The 25,158-nt window shown below is 38.9% G+C and overlaps 1 protein-coding gene across 1 annotated transcript in view; it reads right to left on the bottom strand.

The window, feature by feature from the left end:
• SCN10A (sodium voltage-gated channel alpha subunit 10) overlaps positions 1 to 25,158 on the bottom strand; it is a 95,352-nt gene that overhangs the window by 57,764 nt on the left and 12,430 nt on the right. Inside the window, exons 4-6 of the mRNA XM_032459183.1 lie at positions 18,260 to 18,538; positions 16,745 to 16,863; positions 12,964 to 13,044 (exon numbers count right to left, since the gene is read on the bottom strand). Coding sequence (XP_032315074.1) covers positions 12,964 to 13,044; positions 16,745 to 16,863; positions 18,260 to 18,529 — 470 coding nt within the window. The 5' untranslated portion in view covers positions 18,530 to 18,538. The remainder of the gene's footprint in view (positions 1 to 12,963; positions 13,045 to 16,744; positions 16,864 to 18,259; positions 18,539 to 25,158) is intronic.

The following is a 25,158-nucleotide window of genomic DNA, read 5'->3' as shown; positions in this document are numbered from 1 at the left end:
GATGACTGGCAGCATCTGCTGCTCAGAAGGTAGGCAGAGGTCAATGACCGGCAACCACCGCAAGGTTCAGAACAAAGTTTCTTTAATTCTATGAGGTTCCCCGAGGTTCCCTGCCCTGAGTGAGGGAAGCTGGCAGCTCCTCTCTCAATTTGTTGACTGCTGAAGATTTGAAGGAGGAAGGAGGCTCTCCTATATCCCTCCTCTCCAAACTTCGTTACTGTCTCACTTCTTCTCACCCCATGCTTGGTCTGCTGGCATTTCTGGCTTCAGGGATCCCAGTCTAAGAGCCACAGAAGGCAGTAAACAGGTAGGGGCCATGGAAGAAAAAAAGGACTTAGATTCACAAACATTTTCTCAGGAAGATGGATCCTGTTAGAAGAAGTCATCTCAAAACAGCCTTTTTATTGTGCTGGGCACTTTGTGGTTTTGGATTTGAAGTGATGGATTAGAAGCTGAGCTTGAGAGGAGGGCCGTATTTCTCAAATGTTCAGAATCCCTCAGTCACTAACAGCAGTGGTTCTCAAACTCTAGCCTGCATCTGACCGACTACCTGATGGGCTTGTTCAAATGTAGATTTCTGGGCTGTACCCCAGAGTTTCTGATTTGGTAAGTCCGGGGTAGGGCCTAAGAACTTGCATTTCTCACAAGTTCCCAGCAGCGGCTAATGCAACTGACCTGGAGAACTACCCTTTTAGAACCACTGACCAAAGGAATTCGGACGCATGCATAAATCACACTTAATTTTGGCTACATTTAAAAAATTGTAAACACTGTATTATGTTTCATACCAAGAAACACTGGTATAAAAAATGAAGACTTTTGATTAAGTATGGCAGATTGAACCTTATGTATTTACACCTCTATCCTTTCTGAAACCCTTCTTAAAGGTAGTAACAGGAATTTTTTAAAAAGCATACATTCACTAAGACAATGATAATGGAGAGCACAACAGCATTTTGGAAATTAGAGTTAGGACGGATGAGTGGTAACTGACAGAGCAGACCCTAGAAAGCTGAAACCTTAGCTGGAAGGAGGGAGTCAGAAGCAAGGCAACCCACACCGCAGAGCTTCTTAGGACTTAGGGATGCTAAACACCTCTGAAAGTGGGGTTTGGGGAGATGGTGGCAAGTGGGGCTGAAAGGGCAGTTTAAAAGTCTTCACAAGAAGTGTAATAGGGAAGAACAAATCTGACTCTGTATTAGATCTGTTCCTTCAGCTCTAACCCTGGGCTGTTTCTTATGCTTAGTTATACTGGCTCTGCACCTTTTGTAAAAGAACGTTGCCTACAGCCTGCAATATGCAAGATAGCCCATTCCCAAGGCTCTGATCTTGAAGGGTCTAACACTTTCCCATTCATATAGAGATACAAAGTTGCAGGACAGAGAACGGTATTTGTCTTGGTGGTGGTTTACAGGGACACCATAACCTGACCAGCTGCAAGAACAAAGGATTCCAACACCAAGAAAACCAACCACACCCCTTCCCCTTTTTAGTGTAAAAGTAACTTGAATTCTGACTTGGGTAAGATGGTTGTCTAGGACATTAGCACCCTAACTTCTCTGCCCCCTGGCTTTCCAAAAAAAAAAAAAAATTATTTCTTGCCTTAACACCTGTCGGGCAGCAAGCAGAAAGAGTTTGGACTTGGTAACAAATTTGGGGGAAGCCAGCCGGGGGCCCTGCTGTTCATGGCCAGCCAGCCCTGGTTGGGCAATTTTGGAGTAAGGCTCTAGCAGCTTCTGGGACCACCTGTTCTGAGGATCTTCCCTTCAGAATTCCTGGAAGCAGCACTGGCTGCCCCAGTGCTTGGCAGTTAAAGCAAGAAATTGGCATCTGGGAGCCGATGGGCTCCACACAGTGGGGTGAGTCGCTTCAGTGTGGATAGCCGGAAGCTTCATTACTTTCCATTTGGGTTTTTTTTTCCCCCTCCAGAATAAGCCAATTTTGTTTTGTATTTGAGTGGGGTACCCTGTTGGAGAGAGGAAATAGTTGTTAGACTTTTACCCGATTTATGAACTGGTTCATTTGTTTCTTTAGATGCTAGCATTTGTGTGCACTGTTTGTGTTTTGTTTGACCTGTATTTCTGTCTTTAAAAAGTGGGGAATATTTCAAACATCCCTAAGGAAAGTCTTCTGAGGTGCATTTTGGATAAGTGGTCTGATTCCAGCTACGAACTCACACCTAAGAGGAAGATGAACAATGTGTGGCTGTAGTACCTGTTCGGATCCTCACAAGCGGTTTATGCAGGTTAATTCCCATATGCTGCCAACCTTGCTGTGTTGATTACACCATTTGTGGTCTCCTGTGTCCTTGGTATATGGAAGACCCGATGGTGGTAAAAAAAATGGCTTAAGATTGTGCCAAACCCAGGAATACCAGTCCCACATATCCAGCTGGTAAATTAAACTTCTCCAAAAGAAAGAGGGACAATGTAGGATAGGGTAAGCCAGAACATGAGCTGAGTGAGGTGATGATGAAGGATATAGGGCAACCTTGGGTAAAGTGATGAGCTTCCAGAATGAGTGTTTCCCTGTTGTTTCACACTTTAAAAGCAACATCTATCAATTTCTCCAAACTGAGGGATCTAAGTATTCAGTTAAAAACACCCACAAGTATTCAGGAAAATGAATGAAAAAGGCTCATATCAAGGCATAACATCACAAAATTTGGGAACATTGTACACAAAGAGAACCTAACTTTTTTTGAGGGAGTGAAAGTCACAGCTCATATATAAAAAAGATTGGGAATCAAAATATCATCAGATTTCTTAACAGCAACCTTGGAAGTTATAAGACAATGAAACAATGCCTTGAAATCTTTGAGGAAAATAATTTCTAATATAGAGTTTCTTTTCCAGTTAAACTGCTTAGATGAGGGTAGAATAAAGACAGGCCAAGTCTTAGAAAATTTACATCCCACCTACTCGTCCAAGACAGAGTTACTAGAGGATGTGCTCCACCAAAAACAAGGACAGAACCAATAAAGAGGAAGACACAGGATGCGGGGGAGTGACAAATGGAATCCAAAAGATTCTATAAAAGAGCTGTGAATGAGGATCAGGAAACATCTAGACCAGACTGAGGCAGGAGGGGGGAACTATAAGAGGGATTTTCCCAAGAAAAATGGAAACTGATGGATAACCTGATGTGTTCAAGTAAACTGAAGCAATAGTTAAACCACTGGAGAAGAGTTTGGGTACAAAAGAGTGATACATATATAGAAAACTGAGCAAATGAAGAAATGAAATCCTTCCTAACTCCACAGAAAGTAAAAACACTGTGCAAAGAGGAAATGTAACCAAAGTACACTGCACGATACAGTTGTGAATAATATTTGCCTAGCAATACAATTATATGGTCATATATGTAGTCAGACTGTGCATGTTATCAGGTTATCTAACAAAAAATTATAACTATAATGCATAGGTGAGTGTGAGAGGAAATGAGTGGTGTGTATGTGGACTGAAGTTTTTCCCTCATAACAAAAAGCTAACAGATAGTATCTAACATGGAAAAATAAAAAAAAAATAGTAGTCTGAGTATATTATTAGAGATAGGGAGGTATCAGAAGAAAGCAGTGAAAAAGCTGAGAGTGGTTGCCTCTAGAAATACAGGATTAGGGGTGAGGAGATGAGAAGCATGAAATTGATGTTTTTGTTAGAATCTTTATGGAACTATGTGACCTTTTGAACCATGGATCTCTATACCTTAAATAAAAGTAAAAATCAAATTTAAAAAAGTGAATAGCAGTAATTTTTTCCCCTCTCTGTGAGAGGAGAAATAATGTTTGAAATCTTTCGCGAAGCAATCTGTATCTGGCCGGATAGCTGCTTGAGCTGTCAGCTACCATAGCTTGCTGGGCTTCCCCCCACTCTGTGTTTTCTAAATTAGAAAATCTTAACTCAGAATTATAGGTTGTTGGGAAACTTTGACAGATATTTCTGGCTTTTCAGATCAAATGCAGATTCTGAAAATATGGAGAGAGTTCTCTCTAAAGACTATTTGCAGTGTTTCACCAGAGGACAAGTGCCCCAGTTTAGTGCCACTGAAAGCTAGAAGGTTAAAGGTCTCAACCTGGGAGACAGCGGCTGATGGAGTCACACCCTCCCTTCGGTGGTATCTGGCTCCGAAGGTATTTGTGCATGTTCAATTGCAGCATTTGGATGTGATTTTTAATATGCAATGACATATCTTAGGCGTTTTTTTCCTGATAAATGGAGAAAATCGTTGGTGTGGGGGAAAAGTGAAACTTTCAGCCACTGAGCCCCTTGCACCACTGTTCAGTTTTAAGAAATCCTGATGTCTAGTCATTAAAAATCCTGATATTTGGCCCTGAAGTCAAAGACCCATACTATTCAAAATCTTAAGTGTAATACTGAGACATGCCATGTGTATTCACAGAAATGGCCATTTAAAAAGATTTCATTCCTTATTTAAAACATTGCAAACCATTTTTTGTTTGCCAGCCAGAGCAATTTAGCACTGGAGAGCATCTTATACTCGCTATTCATTTCATCCCTGTGGTCTGGAGATACATATACTAAGTGACCGCAATCACATTGTAGTCACAACTTCCATGATGTCCCTCAACAGCAAATCAGGGCCTGGAGGTGTGCTATGGACCCCTGCTGTTTTCATCAGTAAGGTACATCCGGCATTTGGACACATTTTCCATATTTGTATAGCGATGCCTTTCCTTGCTAACTATGTAGTGGAGCTTCCTCGGTATCAATTCAACCATCTTTTTCTCTTCAATTGTGTTAAAATATAACATGAAATTTACTACTTTAACCATTATTAATTATGCAATTCAGTGGTATTAAGTACATTCACAGAACTGTGCAGCCATCACCACTATCCAGCGCCAGAACTTTTTCATCATCCTAAACAGAAACTCTGTGCTCATTAAACAGCAGCTCTCCATTCCTCCTTCCCCTGATTCCTGACAACCTCTATTCTCCCTTCCGCCTCCATAAATTTGCCTATTCTAGGGACCTGATATAAGTAAAATCATACAATATCTGTCCTTTTGTGTCTGGCTGATTTTACTTAGCATAATGTTTTAAAGGCTCATCCATGTTGTGACATGTACCAGAATCTCATTCGTTTTTAAGGCTGACGAGTATTATTCCGTTGTATGTATATACCGTAGATATAAGGTAAAATGTCTGCTTGTTTACATACATAACAGTCACTAATTTTAAATGCCAGTCACATTATAAGAAATACAGTAGTTCTGATAAAGGAATTCTACCGATCATTTCCTGCTTTCTTTCCAATTATAATTATTTGTCATTGGTTTTTAAGCTGGTTTCATATCTTACCAGCAAGGGTATAACTTTGCTTGTTTTACTATGAGGGCAAATGATGACGCTACAGTTTTCATGTCTTTCAACCTTTAACATCAAATTTTGACAATTTTGTACTGGAAATCCTTACTTTGTATAGAGAAAGTCAATTGGTTTAAAAGTGATAAACTTTTTTGGAAAATGATATGAAAGCTTTGGTAGCTTTCTGTTATTATTTCATAAAAATGTTAACAGATAATGAACTAAGTACTAGAAAAAACGGATCATTGATCCAATAAAATTTAATGATCATCTTTCATTGTCAGGCTCCCTGTTTTCTTACTTATCTTTATCTGCCTTTGTGAGATTATCCACATCCATTGCCCACTTGTCTCATGACATACAGATTCAAGGTTTATATTTGTGACAGAGTCCATTCATATTTGTGACCTTATTTCATATTGTAGGATTTGTTTTTCTATTTTCATCACCATTGTTATGTTTCTGCAAACTGCCTGTGAAATGATGGTTCATTTTTTTGAATTGTGATATTTTGCAACAAGTAGGAATGACAAATGCAAGTTTAACAAACGTAAACCACAAATGTGAATGTGATGTCAGACGACAATAAAATCGTTAAGGTCAACTACCCATGATTAACTCCAGGTTAACCAGTGTGAACTAAGTCAGTCCCTGAAGCACAAACACAGCTTTTAAAAACATAAAAATTCAGAAGTTCTGTGAAAATTGTGATTAATCTTCTATTTCAGATTTTTAAATTATCTGTGCATAAAATGACTGTATTGTTTTTTCTTCTGAATCTGTCAAGTGATTTAGAGGCTACTGAGATACTTCGATCACTTATTGAGAAACACTGTAGGGGATGAGAGAGCTGAATTGCTCTGCAGAACAGAGGGAGAACTTGGAATTCCTAGGGACAATACAGAAGGAAGACCACAAGGCAGAAAGACGGAAAAGCAACCCAAAGAGACAGCTTTCTTCTTCACTTTGTCCTGGTGATTCTCTGGTTTCTTTCTGAGCACTAGAAGCGATTTAAAAAATGGAATACACACATACATGGAATGGAATATATACATAACCCTCTCACAAGCAGACAGATAGGCAGGCAGGCAGGAGGCAGGGAACTACCTTTATCAGCAGGTAACAGGGCAAAGTTAATGTTTCAAGGAGGTATAAGGGCAAGGAGGGGAGATAAGGGATGGAAACCACTTGTGTCCAAAAGACTGTTTCAAGAACATGGCAGTAGGGTTGGCTCCTGGTGCTGCACTGACTACAGTTTAATTTTTACTAAAAAATACACAGCATGATCGTTGCAGCCCCAGTCTACCCCAAGGAGATCTACTCTTTTCCTCCCAGAGACAGTACTTAACCCATGGCTATTACCAGTTTTGTTATCAGTTTTTCAAAAATAAAATCCAGAGTCTGATAATTTTCTTGAGGCCAAGGATGCTATCTCTTTAAACAATATCTCTTATTTCCATTAATTCTCTTTCCTTTCCCTTCTGTGTCACTTAATACCTGTCACATAAATTTCTAGCACTAGGACCAGATAGGTTGATTTTTATCTTTGCTGTTTTTAAAATTGTGTTTATAAAGGAAACTTTGTCACAATTTAATTAATACAAAGTCTGAAGAATAGATTTAATAATTACTGGGAATGGAAATTGGTACAACTTTGGAAAACAGTTTGGTAGTATCTCACAAACTAAAATTGTACATCCCTTTGAGCCAGCAATCCCATTCCCCTCACATTTACGCACATTGCGTATGCAAAGATACATGTGTAAGGATGTTCACCAAAGAATCATGATGGCAAAATATGAGGATTATGTTGATTAGGATCAACAGAAATACCTAATCCATAGAATAACAGTTACATAAATTTTGCACCATCCATGTAAGTAAAATCTTTTCAGTCAGTTTCTGCAAAACATGCTGCTGAGATTTTTATTGGGATTTCATTGAATCTATAGATTAATGTGGGCAGCACTGACATTTTTAACAATAGTGAGTCTTCTCATTCATTAAATTTATTTAGATACTTTAAAATTTCTCTCAGTAAAGTTCTGTCATTGTCAAAATACTTTATACTGTCATTTTTTTCAGCATAAAAGACTTGTGCATATTTTTTACATTAACTTTTGGGTTTATAAGTTCTGTTCTTTTCTTTTCTAGCTAATTAATTTTTTCTTTTACATTATTCATTTCTTCTTGCTGTTTTCATTTATTTTATTCTTCTTTTTATAGTTTTAGGTTAAGTAATTCATTTTTTACTGATATAAATATTCTATGCTTCAGTGCTATGGATTATCCTCTGTGCTCATCTTTAACTGCACCCTATAGGTGCTGATTAAAGTGTTCTTGAATTTTTTCTACCCTAGAAATTCTATAATTTTGGTCTGTAGCTTTTCTTTCAACTAAGATTTCTTTAAGAGAGGTTTTAAAAATTTTACCAAATGGAAAGACCTCTCTTTTTTTTTTTCTGATTTTGTTTTTATTTTCTCATTTTATTGCAGTGAGATAAAAGGATATTTTATTATTTCTACTTTGGGATATTATTAAGGTTTTTTTGTTTAATATTTGGCTGATTTATATGATTATTCTTCAGGGAATATAGTTTTAAATGTATTAATTAGATCTCATTAATTATGTTACTTCGGTCATCTATTTCTTTATATACCTTTTAATGCATTTGATCTGTCAGGGCTGAAAGAAATTAATTACACTTTTCTATCTCTATAATGTTCTTGTCTATTTACCCTAATATTCCCATAAGTTTTGATTTGTGAACATTGTTGTCGCATTATTTGTTTGTGAAGATATACATTACTGTTTATGAATTGTTAAGTATTACTGTGTGTCATTTTTCTTCTGTTTAATAATTTTTGGCCTAAAGCCCACCTTCCCTGATATTAAGATCATGCCTCCTGCTCTTTCTGTTTGCTTTTGCCTATATCTTTGTCCATTCTTTAATTTTTGGCCTTTCTGTATTACTATGAGCAGTACATTTTTGAGTTAACATACAGTTTAATATTGCTTTGTTATAAAACACAAATTTTTTTAAGCAGATGAGTCAAATTCATTTATATTTATTGACATGATAGATTTATTTGATCTAAGTTTGCTTATATTCTGTTATGTTTTTAATCATTTAAAAAATATTTCATTGTCTGGTATATTTTACTTGCTTTATTTTTCCTCTGTATGATTCTGAATGTTGAAAAGCTTTTATTTTAGTTCTAGTAGTTGCCTTAAAAGTATACATGCACAGTTATAATTAGAACTCTGTACGTTGCCCTTAGGATGCTATCTCTTTAAACAGTATCTCTTAATTTTCATTAATTCTTTCCTTTTCCCTCTGTTTTATCCATCATATGATTGTATTTAATATCTTTTTCCTGCTTACCTTTGTACTGTTAAATATAATTTTAAACTTCTTTATACATCAACTTTAAAGAATGCACTTTAACTTCTCACTATAATAGAAGCAACAATAAATGTACATCCTCAGCTCCCACGTATTCCCCTCTTCCTAGTCCCAGTTTTTGCTATTTGTACCCTGTCAGCATTTTCAGGGCCTCCGGGATTTTCGGGGGTAAAATGCCCTGATCCTCATTTTTATCCCTCTCTGCAGGCACTGTTGTTTAACAAGCCCTGGTCTGCTGAGTCATTTACCAGTCCTCCACCCACTTTCGGTCTTCGAGATTGTTTTGACATCTTTTGTCCTCTGTGCTTCCTTTTCTACTTCTCTTTGTTCTTGTATATTCTTATTCCCATGCTGTCATTTCATTGGCATTTTGAGAGGGCTGGGGTAAAATATTCATGCTATCTTCCACATTTAACCAGGATCCCCAAAATAACTCTTACTTTTGAGAGAAAATGCTTTGCATTAAAAGTTTAAAAGGATAAAAATTTTACATGCCATATCATCTCAGCATACATATAGAGAAAATAAACTAAAACACTAACAGCGATTTATCTACCTAGTTGCTATCTTCTGACTTTTGTTTTTCAGTGTTCTGCATTTTATGCAATAGTCACTTACTTTAAAATTATTTTTTTAAAGCTTTTCATTATGATATGTAATATGCATAATGAAAATGAACATGAAATTGAAATTAGTTGTAAAGTGAATGTCTGTGTATTAGTCGGCTCAGGCTGCCATAACAAATACCATAGACTGAGTGGTTACACATCTAATATTTATTTTCTCACAGTTCTAGGGGCAGGTGCTGGCATCATCAGATTCTGGTGAGAGCCCTCTTCCTGGCTTGCTAATGGCAGTTTCTTGCTGTGCCCTTACATGGTGGAGAGAGAGCTCTGGGGTCCATTCTTCCTATAAAGGTACCAGCTCTGTTGGATCCTAGCTCTGTCCTTACGACCTCATTTAAGCTAAATTGGCCTGCTTAAAGTCTCCTTCTCCAGTACAGTCACATGAGGTAGGGGTTAGGGCTTCAATACATGAGTTTGGGAGGCCACTATTCAGTCCACAGCAGCTCTGTGACAACTAATCATGTCACTAAATTGTACATTTTGAGCACCCACAAGCCCCTTCTCTCCTCTGCCTTTACAGGTTACTACTATCCTAATTTTTGGTGGTTTTTTTTCTTGCCTTTTAAATTTATATTTTTACCTCCTAAGTATGTATCCCTAAACAAAACAGTTGTTTTGTTTGTTTTTGAATTTTGTATAAATGGAATCATATTTTTGTAATATTTTGTGTCTGGCTTTTTTTGTTCAATATTATATTCTGAAGATTCATTCTTATGTGGAGATAGTTTATTCATATCCACTGATGTAAATGATCCCTTCTTAAGGATTTAACAGAGATATTTAATGTATTCAAAAATATATGAACATTTTGGTTGTTTCTACTTTGGGGCTTTTATAGGGAAGGTGCATGGACTTTCTTGCAGCTGTACCCTGGTGCCTATAAGTACATATTTCTGTTGAGTGTATGTATCTAACAGTATAATTAGAGGATCACAGTATATGTGTGTTTTCACCTTTACTTGATAATATCCACTGCTTTCCAAAAAGGTTGTACAAATTTACATTCCCACCAGAAATATGAGTTTCTGTGGCTCCATATCTTTCTCAATACTTGATATTGTCACACTTAGAATTGTCCTCATTTGATGAGTATGTAATAATCTCTCAGTGTGATTTTATTCGCATTTCCTTGATTAAGAAAAAGGTTAGGAATATTTTCATATGTTTATCAACCATGTGGATTTCTACTTTTGTGAAATGCCTATTTAATTTTTTTGCTCATTTTCCAATTGATTGCTCTGACATATTTCTAATTCATTTGCAGGGGGCCATTATTCTGGATATAAACACTTTTTAGGCATATATGTTGCAAATATCTTCTACTCTGTAGCTTTACTTTTTCACTCTCATAAAGTTGTCCTCTGATTAACAGAAATTCTTAATTTTAGCATACTAAAACATATCAGTATTTTCCTCCATGGTTAGTGCTTCTTGTGTCATATGTAATAAATCTTTCCCTAACCTGAGGTCATGAAGACATTCTCCTTTGTTTGTTTGTTTTTTAACCTTCTGAAAACTTTATGTCTTTGTCTTTCACAAAGAAATTTTGATTCTTTTTTTAATTAAAAAATTTTCTTTAAATTTTGGTGGGAGAGGTAATTAGGTTTATTTTCTTTTAATGGAGGTACTGGGGATTGAACCTAGGACCTCATGCATGCTAAGCACGCACTCTACCACTAAGCTATACCCTCCCCCAGAAATTTAGATCTTAATCCACCTAGCATTGATTCTTGTGCATGGTGTAAAGCTGGATGTTCAATGTAATTTTTCTGTTCGAATTTTTAATTCTTTAGCATCATTTACTGAATACCGCCCTTTCTCGGTTGTTCTGCAATGCCACTTTTGTTGCCAATTCAAGGTCTGTATGTGCATTGGCCTATTTACGGGCCAACTGCTCTGTTCCACTGGTCTGACGAATCGTATGCCAATGGCACACTGCTTCAATTATTAGAGCTTTATAGTAAATCTTGATATCCAGTAGAGCACATTATTTTCTCCCACCTTGTTTTTCTTCCTCAAAAGTGTCTTGGTTATAATTTGCTCTTTGCATTTTCATATAAATCTTAGAGTCAGTTTGTCAATTTATACAAAAAAAAGCCTGTTGGGATTTTGATTGGAATCATATTAAATTTATTAGTCATTTTGGGGAGTCTTACAATATTGTGCCTTTGAATGTAAGAATATAATATATCACTCCATTTTGGGGGTTTTCTTAATATTTTTATAATTTTCTTTATAGAGATCTTACTCATACTTTGATAATCTTATTTCTAGAAACTTGGTATTTTTAACTGCCAGTGTAAATCGTATTTTTAAAAACTATTTCATTTTCTGTTTGTTGCTAGTATATAGAGATACAATTGATTTATGTGTATCAATTTGTACCTAGCTACTTTCCTATACTCTCTTATTAATTCTAATGGTTAATCTCTGGATTATATTGGCCATTTTATGCTCACAGTTATAGTATGTGTATATCGTGGCATCTTTGGTATTTCTTTCCTTATTCTTATACTTGTTATTTCTTCTCCTTGTCTTACTACACTGGCTAAAATCTCCTTTGCAAAGTTGAATAGAACTGATGAAACAGACATCTTTTCCTTTTCCCCCCGTCTAATCTCAAAGAGAAAGTTTGCCATGTTTCACAATTAAATATGATGTTTGCTCCTTTCTTCCAGTGGTTACCCTTTATAATAGTATAGCAATTCCCTTTTATTCCTACTTTTCTAAGAGTTTTTAATCACAAACAGGTATCAAACTTTATGAAATGATTTTTCAGCATCAAGATGGCCACTTGATATTTCTTCATTAACTGATTAATAGAAATAGAACATATTTCCTATTGTAGCAGGTATTAATATAGTCAGAAAAAGATAAAAATAAGGAAGTTGGAAAAAGAGAAAGGTCTACAGAACACCAAAAATATGTCTGGCTTGAGCTGGGCCAGGGGCACCCCTCCCAGATGTGTTGGTACAGGATGTTTTTGAAAAGGCCCCATAGTCTGAAACTACAGAGATTCCATCACTAACCCAGGGAGACAGAATAATCTCAGGAATATTAAGGTCACTTTGAAGTATACAAGTCATGATAACTTAAACAGCTTCATTGATGGGTCATTTTCTGATACGTTCCAGGACCATTTGTTCTTAGCTCTGCCTCACTTTTGCTCCTGTCTCTCTTTCCAAGTGGCTCTTCCCTCAGCTTCACTCAGGTGTGCACATAGCAGGTGAATGTGTGTGTGGGTGGGGTGGGGTGGAAGGCAGGGGGTTCATCTGCCCAGGTCACCCCAGACAATGACATCAGACCCTCTGGGGTTGGGACCCAGGCATCCATATTTTAAAAAATCTCCCCAGGGGATTCCAACAGGCAGTCAAGGTTGAGAATTTTTAATCTATAGTTCTTTGAAGCTGAAAATCAGATGTACATTTATGAAACAAAGTCCACAGAGAAGACATTTAACCATTACAAAATCAAATAGGCAATAGGATTCCACGTTGCCTGGATGAGACCCAGCAGGATGAATAAAAGAAACAAGCCGCCCAGTGAAGGAAGAGAAGGAGAGGACACAAAGGAAAAGCACAAGAATGACAGCAAATCTACTCACTCGATTTTCTCTGGAAGTTCGGTTTGGGTCATGCCCACACAGTTGACCAAAATAGTGATTGTTATAAATAAACTGAACCACCTGAGAGGCCTGTGTTAAGGAAAAGCTGAGAGTCACCATGTTTTCCACATGTCACTCACGATCACCTAGACGCCTGAATTGATTAAATTCATAACTCTTTCCCGGGATCAGCTTTATGGTCTTGTCACATGACAACTGCTAACACTTACTGAGTGCCCACCCTGGGGTGAAAACTTCATCCACGTTACTTCCAATACAACAAGTCTACAGGTGGATATTATTACCTACCCATTAGAGCTAAGAAAATAGGCTGACAAAGCTTGAATATTTTTCCAAGGTCATACAGATAGTCAACCATGGCGCTGAGATGTGGACTCAGACTGCAAGATGAAAGGAAACAGAATCTGTTCCAAAATGTTCTTCTGCCTTGACATCTGCATTTCACTATACAGTATGGCCTGAAATTTCATCCTGCAAATGTCTTTTTTCCTCAAAGACAAAGAGAATGCTATGGTCCCCCTTATCCATGGTTTCATTTTCTGCCATTTCAGTTAACCATAGTCAGTGGTGGTCTGAAAATATTAAATGGTAAATCCCAGAAATAATTCATAAGTTTTAAATTACCCATCATTCTGAGTTAGCTTGATGACATCTCAGCCATGCTACTCTCTCCCACCAGGGACCCCCAACCATCAACATTGTTTCTTTTTTTTTTTTTTCAGTGGTGTGAACTCAAGACCTCATGCATGCTAAGAACACAGTCTACTACTGAGCTATTTCCCTCCCCACCGACACTGCTTCTGACACCCAACCATCAACATCATCATGTCCCCACAATACAGGATCACCCGAAGCAGATGATCCTCCCTCTGATTTATGGTCAGAAGGTCACTGGCAGCCTGACGCTGTGTCACAGTGCCTATGTCATTCATCTCACTTCACCTCATCACATGGGTTTTATCTCACCTCACATCATCACAAGAAGAAGGATGCGTAGAGTACAGTAAGAAATTTTTAGAGAGAGATCACATTCACCTAACTTTTATTACAGTATTTTGTTAGAATTGCTCTATTTTATTATTAGTTATTGTTGTCAAATCTTTTACTGTGCCTAGTTTATAACTCAAACTTTACCATAGGCAGATATGTATAGGAAAAAACGTAGTATATATGGGCCTGGTACTATCTGTGGTTTCAGACATCCACTGGGGGTCTGGGAACGCGTCTCCAATGGATAGTAGGGGATGACTGTACTCCTAGGAAGTCAGAGATAAGGGGAGGGCTACAAGTTTTCATGGGAATTAGGTTAGTCAGATTGTCTGAGATCAGTCACACTAAGGAAATGGACATCTGGTTAGGAATGGTAGAGGCAGCACAGGGGAGTGAAATGCTGGCTCAAGGAGAACATTCCAAACAGGATTAGGCTGTCATGGAGAACTCTGAATAGCAAGAGAGGAGAATTTTACAGGAGAGGTTGGGGGCAAAGGGATTACCAGAAAGGGAAGGAGACACTGAAAAGGAAGGTGAGTGGAAGAGGGTAAATAGATGGAGAAGAAATGTTGATAGGAAAATCCACAGATAAATTTCTCCCACTGGACATTTTTTTGAGGACTAGGCGGGTTCCTAACAGTTACTTCCTAAAGAAAGACAATGCCTGAAGAGAAACTTGACCTACAGAGAGAGTGAACTACTCATCTTTCATAATTTCAATTTGAGCAGAAGTATCTAAATCTATTTTAGGTTTCTGTAAATGCCTTTAATGTGCCCTGTTTTGCAGTTACTTAGGAACACATCTATTTTGAAAGGGGAAATTCTACTAATTAAGCCACATTTTCCTGTTGACTTGCAATTAAATTAAGAAATGTGTTCACATAGGGGGAAACGTTAACCCAAGGATTAAATTAAAATCATATCTCCAACTCCACAAGCCTTTGGAAGAATTATAATTTATTCTGATAATATTACTTATGAAAACATTCATAGCAAATTTTATTAGAATTATAATTTTGGTGAAATATTAATAATAGGACATTGAGAATTCCATACCTTGAAGAATATTTTGGGGGACTGGAGCTACCAAATTCATGAGATCTAAATATATAAATGCAGATTTTTATGAGGAGACCCTTAATAGCTTTTCTGTCTGGCTGTGACTCCACCCAGAAATTATTTACTCATCAAGTCTCAAGACAAAAAGCATATTTACTGGTTACTTGGTTCTTTAAGGGGATTTTATTTCTAATTAGTTGTTTCTTAGTGAACTAGATGTAATTCAACCAGGATAGATGAAGAGGTATTTGTATATTTGCTATTTTTATTTCTAATTTTTATGTAATTGTATATATTTTTAAAAATACCCAAGTAGAGGTAACATACTGAGAGAATAGATTACTCTAATTTATTTCCATTAACTGCCTACTTCCTTATTGCTGATACTGCTCTAAGCAAGAGGCAGGCTGGACCTTATAACAAGCTGTGTGACCCTGGACAATTAATTTAACGCCTCTGAGTACCAGTTTCATCATCTGTAAGATGAGGATGCTAATCCCTTCTTCAGGGGTTTCTATACCTATGACAATGTTGATGCTTGGAAGATATTTAGCAAATGGTAGCCTAATATTATCATTAAATACTCTTCTACAGCATTAGGAAAGCCAAGACTGAATGAAGAAAATATAATTCCCACTAGTTGGCAATAAAGATAAAGCACGTAAAGGGAAAATGTAATGCAACTGTATCTAGCAGTGCAGTTCCATGTGGAGATGACTGTGCCAGGTCTGCTAGTTCACTGAGTGCTGTCCAGCGATCCAGCAAGCTGCCCCAGAGGGTAAGGAGAGAGCTCCTTTAACTGCACCCTCCCTGAGAAAAGGCTGGCTACCATCTGCCAGGCAGCTGAGGCAAGACTGTTCTTGCAAATCAACCTCGTAGAAGCCAGGGCTGAACTTGTTATTAGGAACCTCCAATTTGGACAGTCACCAGGGAAGATCCTTGGAAACCAAGCCAAAGTCTCTTGTTTGTCCTAGTTTGGCTTGCCTTGGGGGCGGGAGGGAAGAGAAACAAGAGCTGGAGGCAGCTTCTGAAGCTACCTAAAGCAATTAATTTAATACAGACATTTGACCAATGTGTCTCTAATTATGACTACATTCCCCAATGGCATGAACCTCAGATTACTGACATTTTTAACCTGCTAGTAGTTTGGGGGTAACTTGTGCCGTAGGCAGTGTCCCATGACCAATATGGTCCCATTGAGATGGTCTTCGTTCTGCCCATTGCAGTCTGTTCTCTTTGCCCTCTAGGAAGAGCTGCTCTTTTGCCAACTAAGCAGCCACTCCAGCATCATGGCAATGGCACAGAGTAACAACCCACACCCATCTCATTTGCCCAAAGAAGCCTTGGGGCCTCCTACTGGTTATTACTTTGTGGGAAGAGCAGGCCACGTGTGGTGAGAATGTGCCTGGGTGCATCAGCAATCTCCCCTCATAAAGAGGATATTTTTCAAGTTGTGCATCCACAGATGTGTCCAGACTAGTCTAGGTGAACCCAAACCCACCTGTGGGTTGCTTGAACACCTCCTGTGTCTTGGGACTGCATTCCGATGTTGAATATATTAAAGCCACAAACTCTTTTTTCAATTTAACGATCTCATTGTTTTAGGATTCAACTGGAGGAAGGCTCTATTGTTAACCCCTGAAGAAGGTACTGGACACAGCAGGCAAGGCCTGATTCTAACACATGCAAGAGGCAACTGTGCAAAGGATACGAGTGGACAGACACTTTGATGGCTGTTCTTCTGATCAGGTTGAAAGGGCTGAATAACCACAGGGCCCGAGTGGCACTAAACCGTGAAATGGTCCTCTCTTTGTTGAGCACCATAAATGTCTACAACAAAACAAAAGAGAAGGTGGATCTCCAGTGAGAAACACACATCCTCCCCCAACCATGGTTTTCAGCATAAGTGAGATCACCTCAGGCTCAAGAGAGAACCCATGGGTCAATGAGAGGCAAACGGAGGGGCAGGGAGTTAGGGAGGATTAGGAACTAAAAGCCATATCTTCACCCTCCTAGCAAGACCCCAAGCCCCATGGCTGACTGCATCAAGGTGGGCTCCTGAGAGTGCCCAGTGAACAGGAAGCTGACCCGGGGGCTGGTGAGATGCATCGTGCCCAGGGTGAGGACTGGCAGCAGGAGAGTGGGGTTCTGGTTGCATGTAATTCCTCTTCTGATTAGTGGATCATCCCTGGTCTATGATGGTCCTTCTGTTCTCCACCTCCTAGGTCTCCCCTTTTACACCCTGTACTGTACCCTCCTCTGAGCATCTAGGGGGATGCAGGCTTTTAGCAGGTGAGAGGAGAGAAAAGACATTCCAGTGCCTTTTAATTTGCTCTACAAACCATATTTGAGGTGATTCATTCCTGCCCCTCCCAACTCCCAAACACACACACACCACTGTTTTCATCCAAGATACAACACAAACTGGATAATTGGCATGAAATAGCTCTTGTTTAAACTAGTGGTTCACAAACTTTGATTTCAGGACCCTTTATACTCTTAAAAATTATTTAGGACTTTAAAGGTTAATGTTTATACCTTTTTGCTTATACCGTGTGTGTATGTATGTGTGTGTGTGTGTGTGTGTGTGTGTGTGTGTGTGTCTATAAGCGCGCGCATGTGTGTGTATACTATTAGAAATTTAACACATAGAAAATTTAAAAACACAGGCATATACAAACATACATTCTAGTAGACAGATGTGATCCTCCATCAATAGCCTCTGTGTTCACTATTACATGTTCATAAAAGTGTGAGTGAAAAAGACAAATGACATCTAAGTATTGTTAAGAAATACTTCTGAACTCCTGAAAGGTTTTGGGAACCCCAGGGGGTTTTAGATCATACTTCGAGGACCATTGGTTTAAATCACCCTGATTTTGGTTCCCTTTCCTTACTCTACCCACTACCTACCAGCCTCAAGACCTCTGCTCCCTGCTTGCAAAGAGAGCTAACACCTCTGAAAATTTGAGGCCAGAACTCATCCAAGGAAACAGCCAAATTCCTCTGAAAACTCCACAGCAGCTGTCACTGCTTTTGAGGATTGGGGTTTAATTAACCTCTATCATAAACACCATTGAGATTCAAAGACAGCATCAAGGAGGTGAGTTAGATCTATTTTTCATTAATGGAGTCCAGTTTACAGCCACATCAGCCAGGGTGCAGGAGGGCTCCCAGGCTTCCTCTCCCAGAGCAGAGAACAGCCGTTCCGGCCAGCAGCCCTTACCCGGTGTGTATTGTAGAAGGGGTCCAAGTCCTCCAAGGGCTCCCCGACCAGCTCTGCCGGGAGCTTGCCATAGAACTTGGGCAGCTTGTTGCAGGCTTTCAAGCATAGCTGTGGCCGAGACTTCTCTTCTTGGTCCTTCTGCTTCTTGGGCTTCTCTTGGACTTTCTTTGCCGCCTGCTTGGCAGCAATTCGTTTTTCAATAGCCACCAGGGACTCTGGAGTGAATCGACGGAAGTGGGGAGCTTGCGGGGACCCAAAGGGGAATTCCATCTTCTCATTCTTCTTCAGGAAGAATTTATACTCTTAGGAGGGTGGACATAACCACAGAGAGGTAACAGTGTGCCCACTGGCCCTTTCCCTCCCATCTCTCCCACCCTGATTGCTAGAATAGAACAGTTTCTTCCCCAACCTGTCTCCAGTTACTTCCTTAACTCACACTGAGCTCCCCCGGGACCTCACTGCCCCTGCAGCATGCTCAGGGGGAGGCTGTTTATTCCACCCTACTCCAGGTAACTCAGAGTCATGTCTACACTCTCTGTGAGCTTCCAAGTCATTGCCTCTTCATCACTTTGTAACACATCCCCACCAGATTCAACCATACTGCCCTCTCTCCTTGTTTCTAGGACCACTGAACAGCAGTCACTCTCCTGCATTCATCAAAAACTTCAGGTCATGGTCTACTTTATCTTGAATCTCATCCTACTTTTTGACCACAACTTTTAATATATTTTTATATTATTGATTTATATATTTTTAAATTAAAAAAAATTTTATTGAAGTATGGTCAATTTAAAATGTGTCCATTTCTCAACATAACACCATTTGCAGCAACATGGATGCTCCTGGAGAATGTCATTCTAAATGAAGTAAGCCAGAAAGAGAAAGAAAAATACCATATGAGATTGTTCATATGTGAAATCTAAAAACAAACAAACAAAACATAAATACAAAACAGAAACAGACTCATAGATATAGAATAGAGACTTGTGGTTGCCAAGGGGGTGGGGGGTGGGAAGGGATAGACTAGGATTTCAAAATGTAGAACAGATAAACAAGATTATACTGTATAGCACAGGGAAATATACACAAGATCTTATTGTAGCTCACAGAGAAAAAAATGTGACAATGAATATATATATGTTCATGTATAACTGAAAAATTGTGCTCTACACTGGAATTTGACACAACATTGTAAAATGATTATAAATCAATAAAAAATGTTCCAAAAAAAGAAAAATTGTCCATTTCTAGTGCACAGAAATTAACACGTTTCAGTCATCCATAATGCATACATATACATACATGCCTTTTCCAATCTATTATTTATTGACATTTTCAATGTTTCTCCCCCAATCTGAACTTCATTTGGACCCCTGGGCTAATTTCTCTTTGTCCATAGCTGAATACTTCTCTCCACATCCAGATCAGATCCCATGGTCTACCATTTTGACCACTCCCCTGTCCTTACCCTAAATACCAAGTCTAGGTCAATCTAGATGAGTCTAATTCAGGTTTCTCTGAATCTGAACTATTGAAGGGTGATGGGGAACATCGATGCCCCTTGGGAATCATAGGGTTTCTCTAGGAAACAGTTTATTCTAGTCTGATATTTCAAATACTGTTCATCTTTTCTGACTACTACTTTCCATTTCCTCCTGCAGTAAGATAATAATCATGCTCCCTACCTCACAAAGGAAACACAGCTCCCTCAACCTCATGCCCCCCAAGCCTCCAGCTTACCTGTGTTTACATGCTCCTTTCCTCCCTTCCTCCTGACACAGCCGGGAGAATATCACCTCTCATTCTGACTGAGGCCAATCTTTTCCTTCTGCTTTGGATCTTACCCCCTCACTACCTCATTTCTCTCTCTCTGCTGGCTCCTTCCTGTCAACATTTAGAGATGCTTAAGTCTCCTTCAGCTTTAAAAACTTTTACCTGATACACAGCCCGTCCAGTTCTTCCCTCTTCTCCTTCCATCCTCTACTGAGTTTCATAAAGAGCTCATTTCCACTCACTGTCTCAGGTCATTCTGCAGTTTTAGCAGCTTGACTTCTGTGTCCAGTGACACACTAAAATGCCTCCTTGCAAGGACAGCAGAGACCTTCCTGAATTCAGGGGGAACTTCTCAGTTCTGATTTTGATGGGGCTATTGGCTATTTTGACTACTTCCTCCTTCTTTAACCACAGTCTGTCCTCAACTGCTGTGACACACTCAATCTCCTTTTCCTCACTTTCTCCCATATGTGACTATGACTCTTGGGGCTCTACATTATGCTTTTTAAATTTTTGAATAATGGTAATAATAATAACATCAACAGCACTGATAATACCTAGCATTTGCAGAGACCTACTATGTTCCAGATTCTGGATTAAGAAATTTGCATGCATTAACATATTAATCATCACTGTACCCAATGAGGTATTACCTCTAATACATAAATGAGAAACCAGAGTGGCAAAGTTGACTTTCCCAAGATCACAATGTTAGTAAGTGGCAGGACAGGTACTCCATCCTGGGTCTGTCTGACACCATCTCCTGAGAGCATTTCATCCATACCCATGGTTTCAGTTCTCATATATCTGCAGATGACTCCTGAGTCTTTATCTCCAGCTCTCATTATGTCCATGGGGCTCAGACCCTAATTTGGCATCTCCACTTGAATGTCTACTGGGCACCTCAAGCTCAACATGCCCCAAACGGAACTTATTATCCTCTCTTCATCCTTTTCTAATCAGTACCTGCCTCTCCTCTAAGGCTCTCTCCCTCTGTGAATGGCCCCAAATAGCCTATTTCAGTACTTGCTCACAACCTAGGTATCATCATGGTGTCCTTTCTATTTCATTCCCACATCCAATCAGACATCCAGTGCCACTGATTCCATCTCCTTAGTATCTTCTCCCCATGTCCCTTTAGTCTCTCCATCATATACTTGTGGTTCAATCACTGTCATCCAATGACCCACTATGCATCATTTTGCTTCCCCTTTAGTGCTTTTTCATCTTTTCTCCAACTGTAACCAAATGATCTTTCCAAAATGCATATATGGTTATAATATATTCTTATTTAAAATCCTTCTAAAGCTTTTTACAGCACTCAAGATAACCCAAACTGTGTGCTTAACTCTCTAGCACTGTGATTGCCAGACATACTATTTTTATTAGTTTCTCCTTGAGCCAGACCCATTCTTTTTCATTTTAAGACCTTTCTATGTTCTATTTCCTTTGTCTGAAATTATTCCCACACCCTGCTTTGCCTGATTAATACCCTGTCATTCTTTAACTCTTGGTTTCTAGATAACTCCTCCATTCCTACCCCTATATGAAGTCTGTGCTTAGGGTCCCCATTTCATGCTCCCATAACTCACTGCATTTTCTCTATAAACCTGTGATTTGTAATTGCTGTTTGCTTTTCTATTTCTCTAACTAAATTGTAAGCTCAGTGAGGGAACAATTTATCTTTTTCAGCATTGATACTCCAGGTCCTAACATAGTGTCTGGCATTTAGGAAATACTCAGCAGGTATTTGCTAAATGAATAATGTTAAACGAATATAAAGTTCAGAAACTGAAAAAACTAAAGACTGTTTTGTTTAGAAAAATACAGCAAAACCCACAAATCCAATCATAGGAAGACACGGAATCAAAGAGATTACTGAGTCTACTGACATTTTTGGCTAGCACACCCCAAAGTCAAGGAGATGCTGGCAGAGACAGCTCTTGAAACTATATCCCTGTGATGAAGACCCTGGTCACTGCTGCCAGTTCTATGTACTGTGCTTCTAGGAGAAGCCCTCAATTCTCTGACATCACTCCTCTTCATTAATGCCTTCCATGACTTTCTCCAGGAAACTTTCTCTTCCTCCTTTTCACTTCTCTGCCTTCTACCCATTTGTACTTGATCTATTAAGGAACTTCCCAAAGTTTATCTACATTACAGGACTGAACATCTGTATTCTATCCTAGAAGTTCTGTGTGCTTCATGCTCATGTCCTGATTCATGTGATGTTTTTATGTGATGGTCACTCAAAGGGTGTTGACTTGATTGAATCCCATCAGTGTCTTTAATTCTTCCCTTCTGAGCAACAAGAGCTAAGCTAACTTTCTCTTCTTTGTCTAGGGGAGAAGAGCTACTTATATGTCAGAAACAAACTTACATCCCAGGACTCAGTTATACAGGAACAAGGCAAGAACTCTCTCAGTGACACTGGAATGAAATGTTGAAGATTAAGTGCAGGACTAAGCCAGAATTCCAGGTGCTAGAACTGGAGCGTGGGGTCAAAGCAGACTCAATCATAAGGCTGACTTGATGCCAAATGTCTGTAATAATTCTGTTGAATGGCCAAGGACACAGTTGTTTTCAGTGTTAGAAGGTGGAATTATATTCACAGGTGGGAATTTGTAGTGATGTGATATAGGTACAATGGTCTAATTCTTCTCCCAAGATTTTCCAATCAGGAGAGAGCTCTGGAATTGCAATCCTTTGATCACAGTGCTCTGTCTCTTTCCACCTATTGCCCAGTGATTTTACATGGCATCCTGAGAGAGACATTTGGGTGCAAGCAGTTTGAGAGTTAATTCCAGGAAACTCAAAGATGAGTGGAAAGGTAAGAAAGAAGAAAGCCAACAGTATTTTTACAATCAGATTACTCTTGTGGGCAACCAGGGCTCAGAACTGTTTCACTGAAGGATAAGGATATTGAGGTTTTATCTACCAGTCCCACCCCTCATGGGCTGAGAGTTATAATAAACTAATAATCCAGTAAGTAAAATGTTTATCTAAGTTCTTTGAGCTTCTCTAGTGAATTAATCAAACTCAAGGAGGGGGTCATGGGAACCACTGATTTTTAGCCAGCTGGTCAGAAGCCGAGGTAACAAACCCGGGCTTGTAATTGTTGTCTGAAGATTGGGAGGCAGAAGAAGTCTTGTGAGTTTTTAACCCTTGATGCTACCTCCAGGTAGATAATGTCTGAATTGAGTTGAATTGTAGGACATACAGCTGGTGTCTGGAGAATTGCTCCTGGTGGTGGTGGGGCGGAAACACCATCCCACCTCCCTGGAAACACAGACACACACATATTGGAATTGGGTATTAGAACATCTTAGCAGGACAGAGTGTGCTTTCTCCTAGCTTCTGTTGTTCTTACTAGGAAAAATATTTCTCTGATCATACAGCAAATCTGAGTTGATCACAAAGATGGCTGAGACTCATGAGAAGAACTATTTAATTCATCAATCCATAGGAACAATAGCAGTGGGCATAATTATCTCTTTTAATCCCCACAGAAATCCTTAAGAGTAGATAGAAGGTATTTTCTTCTGTATGAGAATGAAGAACCACTAGGGTCTGTGCTAATTATAAGTTATAAAGATACTAACTGGACTAAACAAGTTTGTCTCTGAGTCTTTTGAGTCCATATCCAGTGTTCTCCCATTTCTGGGACAGTCTGGCTGGCTGAAGCAGCTCTGGAATCCTACTGACTGGGGCATCATTGGAGGTCTCTGGGACTAAACTGAATGCATTCAGATTTGCTGAGGTTTTAAGGAGCCTCTTTTTGTCTTATATAGCTCACTGAGGCTCTTAAAAATCCAATAGAGGATGTTCTCCACTAATGTAGCATTTGTCTCTGTATGGCAGATACGATGTGGGCAAACAGATAATTACAGTTTTTCCAGAGCCTGATTAGTAGGTGAAAGTGTCAGCCTCCTATCCCTTATAGGATTACATCTCCTCATGCTTCTTGTGGTCATTCTCATCTACTTATATACAACCAAAGTTATCATTTCATGCAGGTGACTCCTAAATCTCACATTTCTCCTGAGCTCCAGACCCACTAATCCAATGCCTTCGTATAATACTCTTAAGTGCTCTATAGACAGCTCAAATCATTGTCTCCCAGGATAGTATCTCTACTCCATCTTCTTCTGTGTTGCCTATCTCAAACTACATAACAGTTTTTCTAATAATGGAAACCTAAGGGTCCTTCCTTTATGCTTCTTTCTGCCTCAAGTCTTCCTCCATTATGCCAGACACTGTTTTAGATTCTGGGGATACAAAGTGAACAAGTTATAGAGCTATAACCTTTGGGAGCTTAAATGTAGCTCTGGGTCTCAGCCAACTTTTCTGGCCAGTGTCCCAGGCAGACACTTTTCAGAGAAGAATAAGACTGAAGTTATTATGACAACATGGGTAGTCTGGGGTCACATTTGAAACACAGATCTAAATGTATTATCTCCAGCTTGGGCCTTTCACCTACATTCCAAATTCTTAAATTCAACTGTCCACTCATCACTCCTCACCTGCACGTCTGATTGATTTATAAAGCCTACCTATTGATTTCATTATTCCAAATGTACTTCTTTTCTTAGTCATTTTCTTTTCTTTTCTTTTTTAACATTTTTTATTGATTTATGATAATTTTACAATGTTGTGTCAAATTCCAGTGTAGAGCAAAATTTTTCAATTATACATGAACATATATATATATATATACATACATACATTGTCACATTTTTTCTCTGTGAGCTACCATAAAATCTTGTGTATATTTCCCTGTGCTATACAGTATAATCTTGTTTTAGTCATTTTCAATTCAATAAATCAAAACTTTATCCTTCCAGTGGTTCATGCCCAAGTCTTGAAACTTCAGAATTAGCTATTACCTTTCCTTCTCAAATCTCAAATTTGTCCCTCAGAAAATTCTAATAACCCTGTTTCTGAAGTGTAGCTGTCTGCTTCACATCACAGCTGTGGCTACTACCATACTCAAAACCACTAATCACCCACCTCCACTGCCACCTCCATTCATCATCATCCCTTTCCTGGGCTGCTTTTCTGTCTTCTCAATGTGTCTCACTGCTAGCATTCTCTCAAATCCACGTAGCCTATACTTTTGAATCAGT

The sequence above is a fragment of the Camelus ferus genome, chromosome 17, assembly GCF_009834535.1.
Source record: "Camelus ferus isolate YT-003-E chromosome 17, BCGSAC_Cfer_1.0, whole genome shotgun sequence".
NCBI lineage: Eukaryota > Metazoa > Chordata > Mammalia > Artiodactyla > Camelidae > Camelus > Camelus ferus.
The sequence above is the reverse complement of the archived record's forward strand: the minus strand, read 5'-3'. Positions and strand labels throughout refer to the sequence as shown.